This window comes from Macrobrachium nipponense, chromosome 28 (genome assembly GCF_015104395.2).
Source record: "Macrobrachium nipponense isolate FS-2020 chromosome 28, ASM1510439v2, whole genome shotgun sequence".
NCBI lineage: Eukaryota > Metazoa > Arthropoda > Malacostraca > Decapoda > Palaemonidae > Macrobrachium > Macrobrachium nipponense.
This window is the reverse complement of record NC_087217.1, coordinates 70,826,014-70,841,712: the sequence shown is the minus strand read 5'-3', so window position 1 is coordinate 70,841,712 and position 15,699 is coordinate 70,826,014. Positions and strand designations below refer to the sequence as shown.

Genomic DNA, 15,699 nt, shown 5'->3' with positions numbered 1-15,699 from the left:
TAAACCATTATGAGGTATCGAACTATGCATAACTCATGTATAAACAAGAGACCTAGTACATTGGTATCCCTATCTTATTTTCCTTTAAAGTCGCTTCCACACCCAACCAATTAAAGAATTTAATTTATTCATCTTCCCGGAGGTTTTAATCAAGGTTAGGGACCCACCCAAAATCTGGATACTTTTTTTTCTCTTTGAAGAGGTTTAAGGACATCCATCTTCTAGGGACATCAGATTTCACCCAAGATCATAGCCAGTCTGGCACCCTGCCTTCCTGGCGCCAGTATTAGCCTGGCACCAGCTTTTGCAATGACACTAGCCCTTGCTCTGAGCCCCCAATAGTGCCTACTTGCCATGAGAAGAATAGATATTCCATTCTGTTTCAATGTTCAGGTTCAAAAGCCGTCCAGTAACTATGTTGTTTTAGCAAGAGCTAGTCCCTTCTGATTAGAACTCCTGACAAAAACTACAGTCTGGCAAAAGCTCGTTCTATAGGAGCCTGAAGCACTGTCTGGTGCTGAGTAGGAATAGAGAGAGTTCTGCCTGGCTGGATGATCTGGTAATTCCTAGAAAACTGGAATCCCAGACCAGTTATAACCTAGGATGTTATGGCAAGTACTCATCTCGTCCTCTGATTAGAACATCCTATCCTTTAGCCTAATGGACTTCATCTTCTAAGAACCTAGAATAAGGAGAAACATTTGCCTCCTTCTTAGTAAATCTATAGACGTTAGAACAGCCTCTACCTCTTTAGCTTTCAAATACTGTATAATCTTATGTCCATTCAACATTCAACCTACTGGTAGTATAATCATTCTTCGTTTCTCATGATTTGAAGAGAGTTTATAAAAAGTTTTTAAAAATTTGGACAGTACCTAGCAATTTTAGTTAATGGCATAGTATCAAGAAAGGAAGCATAGGATTCTCCCCTATTGTGTGAACCTTCACCTTGTAGCGAAACGTCAAAGTTTCAGGAGCCGGGAGGGTACAGTCTACCCAGAGCACCTGACACTTTCAGTAGATGTATTGTGGTTTTACTTCAGTGTAGGTGACAACATATTATGAAAGTTCGGCTAGCCATCGGATAGTTCCACAGTGGCATAACTTTCGCTGATGCTCTGGTAGCGATCGGAGTACTCCTCTGCTACAAAATCTCCTTAAGTAGAGGCAACCCTCAGCTTTACTGCTGTGCCATTACAGGTTAAGTTGAGCACCAACCAGAGGCAGTTTCTACTGCAAGCTCTCTTGACTAACAAGGAACGGCAAGCATTGTTTCAGCAGCTTTTCTACTTCTAATCCATTACATGACTTATGCTTTAGAGCAGAATATGTCCATATATCCCACCTCCTCTCAATGTGGGAATCAGCTATGTAATTACCTGGTAAGTTACTTGTATAAAAATGACATTTTTATAATAAAATAAAATTTTATACATACTTACCAAGTAATTACATGATCAGAGCCCTCTCTCCTCCCCTCTGATGAACATAAGCATAACTCTCGCTAGGGGGCGAGACTGGTGTCACCTACTACACAATATCGGTGTCACTACCGCGAAATTTGATTCTAAATTGCTGCGAATAAATGAAACGATAGTTATGCAATTACTTGGTAATTAAAAATTTTTATTTTGTTATTATATAGATGTCATTTTATATATACAAATTATTTATGTCTGTACTATAGGCAAAAGAGACCTGCCTTGTGTTTTTCTATTCAATATTTAATGTGGGGTGTTGAACAATAAATATATACTGATATATATATATATATATATATATATATATAGATATATATATATATATATATATATATATATATATATAATATCATAAATATTACGTATATAAAGTTAAACTTCAGAGCTTTGTCACACTTGTCGGTGTTAGAGTGATGGTTTGTTGTCGCTGGAAAATTATGTGAGCTTGATACAGCAACAATGCAGAAATGAGATTCATCTGTTACCTTGAGCCTGACTACCATTTCTGCCACTTCTTCTGCCAACCGATGAATAGAAATCCTCCGCACTTCCTCCACATATTCCATTAACTTGAAGAGCTGCTCTGTGGAGACTGGAGTCTCTTGGATCCTTGAGTGAATAGTTTCAAACTGGGTGTTTAACCTAACAGAGAAAAGTGTACCAAATATCGTGAGTATGTGTATCAACTACAATATGATACAAATTAAGCAAAACGCAAGTTACTTAGTATTCTGTATATTCAAGAAGTACTAAGAGTTGCTTGAGCTTTAAACAAAGCTTGTAACACAGAATGTAGAATGCTCGAAGAATCATTCAAAAACTTTACCGTTCGTCACTCCTAATTCATAAAAAAATGAAGAAATCTATGCGTGACATCCCAAAGATAGTCACTTCAAGCATGCCACCAGATTGTAGTAAATTGCACTGAATAAGAACTAAAATATTATAAATGCTGAAAATGAAAATATAACCTTTTCGTTAATTAAATACAAATGAGGGAAGAGAAAACTAACCCTTGAACTGTGTCCCTGTGTTGAACGATGAGCTGATTCCTTAAAACAGACACAAACGTTCCAGAAACAGACAAGAGAGACTGACGAAGAAATTTATATTCTAGTCTGAAATGAAAATGGAAAGTAACGCTTTACATGTGATTTCACATTTTTTATTCAACAAATTCACATACGACATCCAAAAAATATGATCAATTATTACATATAAAATCATATAAATTTTCCAATTATTTAAAATTTTCTGCTTACAATGAGAAAATCTTACCTGAATACATGTAATGTACCTGATGTGGGAACATGGCTGGCCTGTTCAACATACTTTGAATAGTGGGTAATTTTCCCTGCATATTCATGTAACTCTGCATCTTCACTAAGAAAGTCATTGACCTCCTGTTTTACTTCACCAGACAAAACGGATGACCATTCTGACACTAAAGAAAAAAAGTTATTCTTTAAACAATATACTAAAACAATCCAGTCTTTTAAATAATATACTAAAACAATCCAGACTGTTAAATCACATTTTGTTATATGAAGGTGAACTGTATTAATTATTATTATTATTATTATTATTATTATTATTATTATTATTATTATTATTATTATTATTATTATTATTATTATTCAGATGAATCCTATTCACATAGAACAAGTCCACAGGGGCCATTGTCTTAAAATTCAAGCTTCCAAAGAGTATGGTGTTCATTAGGAAGAAGTAAAACGAGGTAAAAGGAAATGCAGAAAAAGGAGACCCCACTCATTACAAAAAAAAAATAAATTTATAAATTAACAAATAGATAAAAATGTATTAAAATGCAAGAAGAATGGTATCAGGGTAGCAATGTAATGTACCTTCGCTTGAACTTCTAAACAATTACACTACTTCCTCTGGGAGGCTGAAGTTCCACAGTCCAACAGTGTGAGGAATAAAGGACCTCTGGAAATGAGAAGTTCGACAGCGAGGCTAAACATTTACTGCATATTGGTGCTGCTGTTCAGCAAATCTGGTTGCTCTCGGCAGATAAAGAGGATTAGGGATCAATTGTGAATGTGGAAGATCTCTGTTGAAATATAACTTATGAAAAAGTGACAAACAAGAGACCATCCGCCTATGGTCCAAGTCACAACTATTACCATTATGAAACAGAAACCTACCACCATGAACCACTCTAGTATCCAAGAGATGAATATCTGGCAGAAGCAGAAGGGAGTACAAATGACCTAAAACAAACTGCATAGATTCTATCACTGTTATAAATATATGAGGCCTTACGAACAAAACCTAGCTTTCATGCGGCATTTGCTGAAACTTTCATTAGATGTTTCTCAAAAGTTAGATGTGAACTCAAAGGTTACATCAAGAATAGTTAACTATTCAGACACGTTCAGCAAAGTTCCATCCACCTGAAGGGGGAAATGGGGTGGGAAATCTGTACAAGATCTGTTAATCAATAACATATTTTTAAGTAATTTATATTTATCCTGACTAAGATGGAACACTTCTCAGCACCAGCTGGAAACAGTCATTGAGACTTGATAACAAAGTTAACTGGTGTTAAGGGAATTCCATACTCACATGCCCTCTACAAGCACTTTCCCTTTGGCACCAGGGACTAAGTAGGATGGTTGACGTGGAAATATGATAAAAGGTTCTGTTTTGTATACCTATAAAAATACAAATCACTTTTAAAATTTGTTATTAGTTCCTAAGAAAATACAAACAATAACCTATTATGAACTAGAATCATTCTTTTGGTGGGAGGTAATCTCTCAACTGACTGGTAGTTGAATCTCCGCTTGGATATTTCACATTCCCAGTCACAACAGTGAGTAAGGAAGTTACGACCTCTGTAACCTCCTACTAAGTCTGGCATAAGGATGACGACAGAGCAATAGGACCCTGAGCATAACAGAGAAAAGTCCTTGGATGTTACCTGAAAAAGAGGAAACTCACAGAGAACCAACTGATCCTAAAAGGGGTGACAAGTCAGACATTGAGTCTATGTGGTCAAAACATACATATGGCTCTACCAACAGATGAAACTCCAAGTGCTTATGGTCAATTAAGCTACTTAACCGATCATCTAGTCTTAAGAGTTGCACCTTTAATTTTCCCTGAGCCAGTACATATTTAGTCCGAGCTGGTATCTCTCCCAGGCCAGAAAAAAGGAAGAAAAAAATAAAACCAGCCACTCTACCATTTATCCCCGATTCACACTCGCCAAATACGTGGGCAAGATGTATTTTCTGTCCAAAAAAGAGCTTGGGTGACTTGCAATCTGTTCAGCAGCTGCCAGAGGTGCCAAGGTGTCCAGGGTCTTGTAGATAACATCCTCAAGTATATTGCAGTGACATTCCCATACCCCTGCCTTCAGAACCTGTGAAACTAAAAACTTCTTCCAAAATTCAAAGGACTCTCCTACACCCCTGACTTTATGAGCTTTCACCCAATTTATGGCTGTTACCCTCTCAAGAGGAACCATAAGCTCAAGTGTTTTTTGTTTAAGCCTTTAAGGTGTTCCTAGACATTTTCCTTTAACTTGCTAATGCTAATAAAAAGTTGCTGACGCTGGCCAAAGAGTTAAGGTCCTCACTAGAAAATATGGCTTGCACTGGGTGAATTGGGCCCTAGTACAGTTCACACTAACACAGTCCCAGAGGGAGTGAATCAAGAAAGTCTTGTGTCTCCCATAAGATATTATAGGTTCTGAGTTTTCACGACTAATTCAGGGATGAATAAGAATGCGACATTTCCAACTCCCTGAGTACCAGGCCAGATAGGATATGTTATGTAACCTGCCAACTTGCTACATCAAGGCTTAGGCTGCTAGAAAACAATCTTGGTATTAGCTCTAGGTTCAATGCATCCCCCAGGTCTGAATTACATTGTGGAGATCAAGAGTCACGCGCCACTATGTAGGATGAGGCTCTCAAAGAGGACAAAGCTCTTCAAAAGCTCATCATGAACATGCACAATTCTACTGAGGGAAAGATATCCGTATCCTTCAATCTGAAGACTTGAGACTGAGGAACTTGTCTTGACAAAGGTAGGTGAGGAAGTTTGCAATCCACTAAGAAGAAACTGCAACTGGAGAGTCACTCCTCATATAACAGATTAGAAAACCCTTCAGAAGGGGGCCAACATAGCACCACCAGGGTCCTCCTAACACCAGGTGTGATCAACACTCAACTTTGTTCCAGATTTCGAGTATACTCTGCCAAAACTTGTCTCAAAATTAGAGAGGGTACTATGTTCCATGTCCTGAAGACAAAATTCACCAACAAGTTAGCAATCTGGTGTGAAAGGAAAGTCAGTGTCTTTCCAATAGGCACCAGGAAACTCCTAAACTTTGCCTGCTCATTCTCAGATAAGACTGGTGGCAGCGAAGTCAGCAAGTGTGGTTAACAAGAAATCGAGCCATGGTGCTGTCTGGAAGGAGGTCATGGCAACAGACTCGGTGGTTCCTGATTCCATTCCATAATGGAGTCTCCCCATGGATCCATTGTCTGTCTGTAGACTGACAAGTCCAACTGTGGAACACTTGTCTCTGAATTCTACACCAGGTAAAGCTTTCTGCTGCATCGATGGCATGGGAAGGAGCTTGCTAATCTCTTGGACAGAATAGAACTTTCTTACATTGGAGATCAGACCATTCGCCTAGCATGAAAGCTACAAGCTATCTTAGACAAATGCAGCGTGAACAACAGTTTCATTCAGTACACCAGAGGGATACTCAAGCAAAAGAGCAATAACCTCTCAAAAGTGCCAATCCAACTGCTCCAGAGCATGCTCATAAGTATAAAGCACATGCTCAGTTCTACGGGAATTAGTCAATGTATCCTAGAATAACTCTTGCATGGAAGGGAGTCCTGATACATAGTCATCTGTCCAATGAAGTCTTCTATGTTAGCTGAAGGTCCACCTTGTATAAAGCGACAGGATAATGGTCACCAGTGCAGCTGTGCCCACCTCTGGGGCACATGATAAACCACAAGCAGACCAGGGTGCTGCACGATCTAGTCCATGCAGACTGTGCCAGCACCTGTCTGCACAAGCAATGTCTGGGGACCATGCCCACACCAAACAAGAGGGTGGTGCTGACTCTAACAAGCGAGAAACAGTTTCAAATTAGCAGAACAGCACAATAGCAGCAAGATGCCTGCCAGTGAATAATGACAGTAAACGAGTGAGGAAATCCCCTAAAGCAATAGTTACTATTTCCATAGGAACAAATTGTGATTATCTTCAAAAGCCCTAGCAAGGATTCCAAGAAATTCAAAGCATATCAGTTACAATGTTCAGTTAATTGTATACTAGAAGATTAGCATATGTAGTAAAGCAACCGATGTATATCTTTTGAGTACTTATTTTAATTTCTTATGCAAAATTCCTCATCCAAAGAATTACTTCCTGCTATTTTTCCATATTTTTGCCAAATACCTCAAGAGAATTTTATAAGAACTCTTAAATCTAAAAATTAAAACCTTACTTATCTGAGAGATAAATTCGGCAGCATCTTTGAATCGTTGAGCAATACTGTTAGAAAGGGAGGTTCTGAAGCCCTCCCACTGGGGCTCAGAAAGGGTAACCACTAGGGTTTCCCGTTTCGGCTCAAGAGGTCTTAACAACGGTGTTGCTTCACCCGATCCTTCTGAAGTACCATCAGCTGCAGCTTTTTGACGCCACTTTGGTATTTTTGGAGGCTGTGGTTCTTCCCAGGTACCGCGATATAACTGGACGCATTCATCCAACTTTAGCATGAAAATGAAGAAAAAAAAAAATCATTTTTGACAGAAATACACGACTCCTTGACTTTTATATTGTATGTGAAGATATGACATAAACAACTTTTGTTAATTTTTCTGGATATATTTCTTGTTACCTCCTTGAAAAGATCCATAAATGCAGAAAACAGTTCAGATTCATTGGGCTGCAAGGTAACTTTGTCATTTTCCAAAACCAAGTAAAGTTTCAGCCTAGGCCCCACCCAAGGTTCCTCCTCACTGCCTAACCATTTCAGGACAGACTCAACACTTCTTATAAGCACTTCCTGAAGCTGAAAAATATAGGTGTAAAGGGAGAGACAGTAGTTAGAAACATAGGCTACTTAATACATTAATTTTGAAGAGCATCCACATATCTCTATAAACAGAATATGTTACAGTAACTCAATGCATATTTGGTGAAAAGTCATGCATATCAAGAAAAATACATCTACAAACAAGAATACCTAGTTTTTGTAAAAGAAAAGAGCATGCAAAACTGTGCCCAATTTATCATCAGGTTTTCTCACCTTTGATGCCAAAAGATTGTTAAAAGCATGCATAACGGCATGCCTTCGAGATGGAGAGAGGTTCGTTGCAATTGCCGCTTCTCTTATGGCTGAAACAGAGTCAGAGAACCACGAGGAACGGAGATGAGTTCTACCAGCTCTTGAAGCCGCGCGCCATCTTGTGATCAGGACACTCAGCTCAACGCCTTCTCCACTGCTGACCAGTCCCCCGCTTTAATCATTGATTAGTTGTTAGAAAATTCATTGCATGGTATGGCAGGAAGTAGTATATAAGAAACATCTGCATTAAATTTTACTGTTTTGGACTTCTCTCTTTTGACAGAGATATTTGTTAAGTACTATAATTATATATGTAAGTACATTTAGTAAAGATGTTGTATTTCATTTCTTTTACTGAAGTCTGTCCCAGCCTTGTAAAAAAATGAGAATGTGAATGGCATGTTTTAAGTAATCTAAAATAAAATTACATCTATCTATATATATATATATATATATATATATATATATATATATATATATATATATATATAGATAGTATATTTATATATATATTTATATATAGTATATATATATATATATTTTATATATAATTTATATCATATACTATATATGTTACATAAAAGAGGGCTATAATTAATAATATGTTTAATATATCATTATGATGTGATGTGCTGTGACTTTTTTAGAATGTACAGATTGATCATTTTTAACTTCCTATGGAGACAGACTCAGGGCAACAACCTAGAGAATGCTGATATCTCTTTTTGGGGTGGTATGATGTTAAAGTTCCTTACTTAAGCATATCAGTGTCGTGAGGCTATTGTTCAAGGTGCCTTAGAAAACTGGCTGTGACCAGTTATTTGGGGCGTTGACTGAAGAGTTTGAATTCATGTGTACGTGTGCGCCTCTTCCGTTCATAATGGCATCTTTAGCCAAAACTAGGGGAAGACTTACGGAGAGGTCTGTGCGAGAAAGGTAGAGCCACGATGGCGTATGCCAAGGCGTTTCCTTTTGAAAGTGTGTGAAATTCCAAGCTGTAATGGGTAAGTGTCATTATGCTTTAGCCAAAGATATGGCTTACTCTGTTATTGACATTTTGTAAAGATGTTCCATTTCATTTAATCTTTTGACTTTGTCTTTACAATTGTGTGTGCTCACTAGTGTGTTCTCCTGTCTTTTAAACAGGCGGATCTAGTGAGGGGACCGAGTGTCCTAGTGAGGGGGCCGAGTGTCCTAGTGAGGGGACTAAGTGTCCTGTGTGGCGGGAACTATAATATTTTGGAGAAGAGATAATTGGTGTGACTAATTGCTGATTAAGACATTTAAATACTGGGGGGTTATCTGAGTTAGTTGTCTGTGAGACTTGAACTATTATCATTCCATTGATTATCCTGTAAGAACCTGAATTATTCAACTAGTACTTTGCTTTGAAAAAAAGTATGTATTTTTGTAACTCCGACTCTGATTTGATGACCTGATGGAATGGAGAGAGAGAGAGACCTTACCTTACAGACCTTACATCTTGTTCGGGTTGCCCCAGGTCCCTCAGTGTGAGGCACCTCTAATGTCTACCAGAGAGTTGCTAGTACATCTTCCGGTATATTTTGCATCTTCCAACCTTGGATGGTATGGGATGCAGCTTAGATATTTGTCGAGCTTATTCTTAAACACATCTACGCTCACTCCTGATATATTCTTCAGATGAGCTGGCAACGCATTGAATAGATGCTGCATTATCGATGCTGGTGCATAGTGGATTAATGTCCTGTGTGCTTTCCTTATTTTTCCTGGTATAGTTTTGGGCACTATTAATCTACCTCTGCTTGCTCTTTCTGATATTTTTAGCTCCATGATGTTTTCGGCTATTCCTTCTATCTGTTTCCATGCCTGAATTATCATGTAGCGTTCTCTTCTCCTTTCTAGACTATATAATTTTAATGATTGTAGTCTTTCCCAGTAGTCAAGGTCCTTAACTTCTATTCTAGCTGTAAAGGACCTTTGTACACTCTCTATTTGTGCAATATCCTTTTGATAGTGTGGGTACCATATCATATTGCAATATTCAAGTGGACTACGAACATATGTTTTATAAAGCATAATCATGTGTTTAGTTTTTCTTGTTTTGAAGTGTCGTAACAACATTCCCATTTTTGCTTTACATTTTGTCAATAGAATTTCTATTTGATCATTGCATAACATTTTCCTATTCATCATCACACCAAGGTCTTTAACTGCTTCCTTATTTGTGATTGTCTCATTATTAGGTCCCCTATATGCATATAGCTTTCCTTCTCTGTCTCCATAATTTATTGATTCAAATTTATCAGAGTTAAATACCATCCTATTTACCTCTGCCCAATCATATACTTTGTTAAGGTCTCATTGTAGCGCGTTCCTATCTTCATCACAAGTAATTTCTCTACTTATTCTTGTGTCATAGGTGAAACTACTCATCACCGAGTCCTTAACATTACTGTCTATGTCTGCAATCATAATAACAAACAGTATTGCAGCTAATACTGTACCTTGTGGCACACCGGATATTACCTTAGCTTCATCCGATTTCTCATCCTTTGCAATAACTATCTGTTTTCTGTTTTGTAAAAATTCTTTTAACCATCTTCCTACTTTATCCACGATATTGTGTTTTCTAATTTTCTTCGCTAATATATTATGGTCTACCTAGTCAAAAGCTTTTGCAGTCTAGATAAACCACATCTGTTTCATTTCCGCTTTTCATATTTTTGCATATGTTCTCACGGTGGACTAACAGTTGTGTTTGTGTACTTTTTCTGGGTACGAAACCATGTTGTCCTATATTAAACAAATTATTTTTTATTAAATTTTTCATAAAATTTTTCTTCATTACCCTTTCATACACTTTCATAATATGTGATGTTAGACTCACAGGCCTCTAGTCTTGATCCACTTTTGAAAGTAGGGGTAATATATGCTAATTTGTGCTCATCATAAATCTTGCCTGTATCTACACTTTGTCTTGATAATATTGCAAGTGGCTTTGCGATAGAATAAACTACTTTCTTTAACAAAATAGCAGGAACACCATCAGGACCTAAAGCAGCTCCATTTTTAATTTCATTAATAGCCTGCACAATATCAGCTTCATTAAAATCTGTCAGCTAAATATTCACTATTTTCGTCCCTTACTTCTGTATCATTATCTTCTTTATCAATTCTAGGGGTGAATTCTCTCTTATATCGTTCTGCCAGTATGTTGCATATTTCCTTTTTTTCATTCGTTAATCTCCCTTCAATTCTTAGAGGGCCTATTTCTATTCTTCTTTTATTCATCTTTTTCGTGTACGAGTATAATAGTTTGGGGTTTTGCTTGATATTTAGTAGGGTTTTTTCTTCCAAGTCCCGTTTTTCATTTTCTTTTGATTGTATAATCTTTTGTTCTGCATTTTCTATCTTACTTTTTAGTTCTATAACTTTCCATGCATTTTTTTCTTTTGCAAGACCTTTTTTCCACTTTCTGATTTTCTGGAACAAATCCTTCTGTCTCTTGGTATGCATGACTGATGTTTACTTTTCTTCTTCGGTATATATTTTTCCACTATTTTCTCTAATATTTTATATAGTATCTCCATATTTACCCTCATGTCATCACTTACGAAAATGTTATCCCAATCATTGTTTAATTCTTCATTTATTTCTGACCATTTTATATTTTTATTGTAGAAGTTGTATTTTCCATATCCTTCCCACTTTTTCATTTCTTGCTTATCTCTGTTTTCACTTGCTTTGGAATGGACTGTTAATTCTATGACATTATGGTCTGAAATACTCGCATTATAAACTATTATTTCTTTAACATAATTCATCTTGTTCACAAATAACAGGTCTAAAGTATTTTCCTTTCTTGTTGGCAGGTGATTTAATTGTTGAATGTTGTATTCTAGTAGCATATCTAATAGCTTTTCGAATTGCCTCTTATCTTCTGCACTACTATTACTCTTTTTTATATGTATAAATACAACCACAATCTCCTATTCGTTCTTTCCAGTCTACGAAAGGAAAGTTAAAGTCTCCAGATAGGAGAATAGTCCAGTCTTTGTGATTTCTACATATATCATCCAATTTTTCTATTATTATGTCAAACTCTTTAGTATTAGGGGGTCTATATATTACTATGTTCATTAATTTTTCAGATTCAAATTCTACCGCTATTAGTTCACATTCTGAGTTACTATATTTCTCATATATTTTTCCTTGTTTTTTGTCTTTCCCATATATTGCGGTTCCCCCTTGATTCCTATTTTTTTCTATCTGATCTATAAGTTTGGAACCCTTTTATTTGATCATCATTCCCAGTCTCTTGGGAATACCAGGCTTCACTTATATTCATTATATCTATTTTCTTTTCAATTTGGGTTAGTTCTTCTAATTACTCTATTTTTCTTTTTGAGTTACTCGTAGCTAAACCCTGCGCATTCATCACTATGATGGTTTGCGTGTTTTCTCCTTCATTTAATATGGATAATAATAAGGATTTTCCCATGTCTCTTTCCTGTTCTGGTATGTTGTTCTTTTTTTCATTTCCAGAAATTCTGACATTAAAAAATCCAACTTTTCCATAATATTTGATCTTCCTTCATCATAATTATTCATTTTGTGTCTGAATCTGCAATTTTCTCCGTATCTGCAATATCCTCTTGCATCATAAATACAGTTCTTATCTCTTGAGTTGTATCTTGGAGCTGATGGTTGGAAATATTTTGGTGACACACCATATCTCGGTGATGGCTTGGTTTTTTCTTTCGCCTGATATTCTTTGTTCCTCTCTTTATTTGTTTCTTTCTTATTTTGGATTTTATTATTTGATTGATTATTTATTTGATTTTGATTCATGGCTACAGGGTGCATATATTTACATTTTTTGTCGAACTTACATCCTTTTCCTTCTTTTAGGTTTTTGCATATTTTTGGATGCAGATCTCTGCAATCATCCTCATAGCCGTCTAGGTATGCACATTTACCATATATTTCATAGTTGTGACATACCTTAGGATGTTTGTAGTAACATCTTTCTTCGAATCTGCAATTGCCTCTTTTCAAAAGGTTGCAGACTTTGTCTTTCTTGTCTATTTTTTCCTCTTTCCCATCATTGTTTAAATCTGGGTACAGCCTCTTCGGGATTTTCTTTTGTCTTGTCATGTCGTAATTTATTTCTTCGTATGTATGCTGCTTGATTGCCTCATATGTAGTATCAATGAGCATCTCTGCATCCATACTTTTATCTTGTTCTTGGTTTTACTTATTTTTTTCTGTCATTTCAGTTGTGTTTACTTCTCTTCCGTTTTCCTCTTATTCTTCTTCCTCTTCCTCTTCTTCTTCACCCTCAACTATTTGTACATTCAGTCTTGATTTAATAACATTGTCTATCCATGATAGACATGTTGAGCAAAATATTCTGGTATCTTTTCTCATATCTTGCATTACCTCAGCACATTGTGGATGCGTCAGAATGTTGCATGCAGCACATTTTCTGATCAGGTTTTGTGGATTAACTATGCTATACCACACCTTACACAGTTTGCATGCTTTTGGCATTCTTTTTCCTATTGCATCAATTAGGATATTCACAATGTTCACCTTATTCATTTTCTTTGTCAGAATATGTTGATTTATGTATATTTTCTTTATGAGTCTCTTGACCACTTGGATTTTATTTGGAACTTCTTCAATTATTTTCAAGATGTTTTCATTAGATTTGTTCCAGTTTGAAGGATCATATCCTTCTAATATATCAATGAATGCTTTTGTATCTTTTTGGCTAGGGCTGTTGTTGATCTCATAGATGAGAAATGCCAGCTCCCTTCCTGCTACCTCATCATATTGCGAATCTGCTAAACACGCTAAATTTCACCATTTCTTACCACAGTTGGAACTTACTGCCATCTTGATCTGATTTACAGTATTTCACTTGATAAACTAACTTAGTAGACGCTTTATCCTACTATTTTCACATTAATCTTATCACCGACAGTTCACAAACACTTCTAGATACTTCTCAAATTCTAGACATATATTAAACACGTGATATCTGTTGATTAATCAGACTGTGCGCGGGAACGTCTCACCAAGCAAAATGGCTACAGAAAGAGAGAGAGAGAGAAGGCTATGCCAGTGATCACCTTGAGAGAGAGAGAGAGAGAGGAGGGACTGAGGGTTACCAGTTTGCCTAACACTCTGGCTAAACACATACCAAATATTGAAATAGCGGGGGGGCGACGCCCTTCGCTGTTGATAGTGGTGGCTAAGCGGTGGTCGAAACGAAAAAGCCTTTTGTGAGATTGTGGAAAAGTGTCAGATTTCAGTTACTAAGCGAGGGGGAATGAGAAATATCCGTCCGTTAACTGTGGTAATGGGAAGGGAAGGATTGTACTAGAGTCATCAAATTTGCCTAGGGCGAGATGCCCCTAGTGAGTTGGACTCAGTCGAGTTTGTGTGTGAAATCATCGAGTGCCTTCACTTCTCGCCGAGCGCGTTTGCATTGTGCCGATGAGATTCGCGTGTTTATGATTGTGCATATTCTGGGTTTTCTTTCATTGTGAAGTGGTGAGTGTTAAATAGTATTTTTTGGGGGGTCCTGGGGGAATTTTTTTGAATCATTTTGTGTTATGGGACTGGTTTAGGAATACCACATTTTTTCCCCCATAGTAGCAGAAAGTGATTTTTCTTTATTGGCGCATGTTTAGAAGAGGCGCATTCGTCTTTGTGTTGACACATACGTGTGTATGAATGGTTTTCATACATGCAAAACTGTGCTTGAATTGCGTTTTTGCTTGGAGACAAAGAGCGCCCACTCATTCTTACGCAATCAGCGTAATTTCTGCCAACCGACCCACAGGGGTATTGCAAGGGGAGGGTAGTAGTGGTCTGCCTCGGTGGGTACTCAAACACTGTTCAGGAGGGGTGTTCTAACGATCAGAGGAGGGTGAAACTCTTTTTTTTTTTTTTTTAGTGGGGGGTGAACTCCTTTTTTTTTCTTTGTGTTGGGGTATTGGGGGAAGAATTTGCCCTTGATAATGAATTTCTAATGCCACAGGACATCAGATGATAATGATTAGTTGAGAATGTGAGATGCCTGTAGGGTTTTTTTTTTTTAGAAAGAGATTTTCTTTCTCTTGAGTGAAGAGAAAAGGAAATGAAGCGCATATATATGTGGTATAAGTTTTCCTTATGCTTTGGAAGGCATAATTATAAATGGGGTCACAGTGATTATTTTTTTTAATGGAGATTTGATTGGTGTTGGAGAGATTGCTTTAAAATGGTGCTAAGTGGTGATGAGTGGTGATGGACTGATGTTGTCAATTGGTGATGCCAATGCTGAATGGTGATGCCCTGTGGTGATGACTGATGATAATTGCTGACTGATGTTGTCAGGTGGTGTCGCCATTGGTGGTGGATGGGTGCCTCGTGTTGTATTTGGTGTATACTGGGGAAATGGTGTAGAGTTTTGGGTGTGGCAATATGATAAATACTGGGGGATTGGCAATATTAATGCCCTTACTTGAGATATTTGCAGGAGAATTATTACTATGGAGAATTATTATTATTATTATTACTTGAGATATTTTACAGGAGAGTTACTTAAGTAGAATTATCATTATTTGAGATATTTCATGGGAGATTATTTTATAATTATTACAAATAATTATATTATGGAGAATTATTACAATGAATTATGGGAGGAGTTTTGTGGTTAATTATTTATAGAGTTTCTATGACTTTGGAGAATATGTCAGTAGTTCATGGGTGATGAATCTGGCTGAATTTTTGGTGAATTGTGCTGAATTTTGCTGAATTTTGGTGGATTTTGTGCTGAATTTTTGGTGAATGGGCAAGCATTAACATTGGTGATGTTTTTTATACTAATACTGGAGA

The 15,699-nt window shown here is 36.8% G+C and overlaps 1 protein-coding gene across 1 annotated transcript in view; it reads right to left on the bottom strand.

The window, feature by feature from the left end:
- The window catches only part of LOC135201869 (dynein axonemal heavy chain 3-like), a 250,908-nt gene that overhangs the window by 200,189 nt on the left and 35,020 nt on the right, over window positions 1–15,699 (bottom strand). Inside the window, exons 8-13 of the mRNA XM_064231170.1 lie at window positions 7,789–7,999; window positions 7,378–7,551; window positions 6,985–7,246; window positions 2,760–2,925; window positions 2,495–2,599; window positions 1,967–2,123 (exon numbers count right to left, since the gene is read on the bottom strand). Of these exons, the coding sequence (XP_064087240.1) occupies window positions 1,967–2,123; window positions 2,495–2,599; window positions 2,760–2,925; window positions 6,985–7,246; window positions 7,378–7,551; window positions 7,789–7,999 (1,075 nt within the window). The remainder of the gene's footprint in view (window positions 1–1,966; window positions 2,124–2,494; window positions 2,600–2,759; window positions 2,926–6,984; window positions 7,247–7,377; window positions 7,552–7,788; window positions 8,000–15,699) is intronic.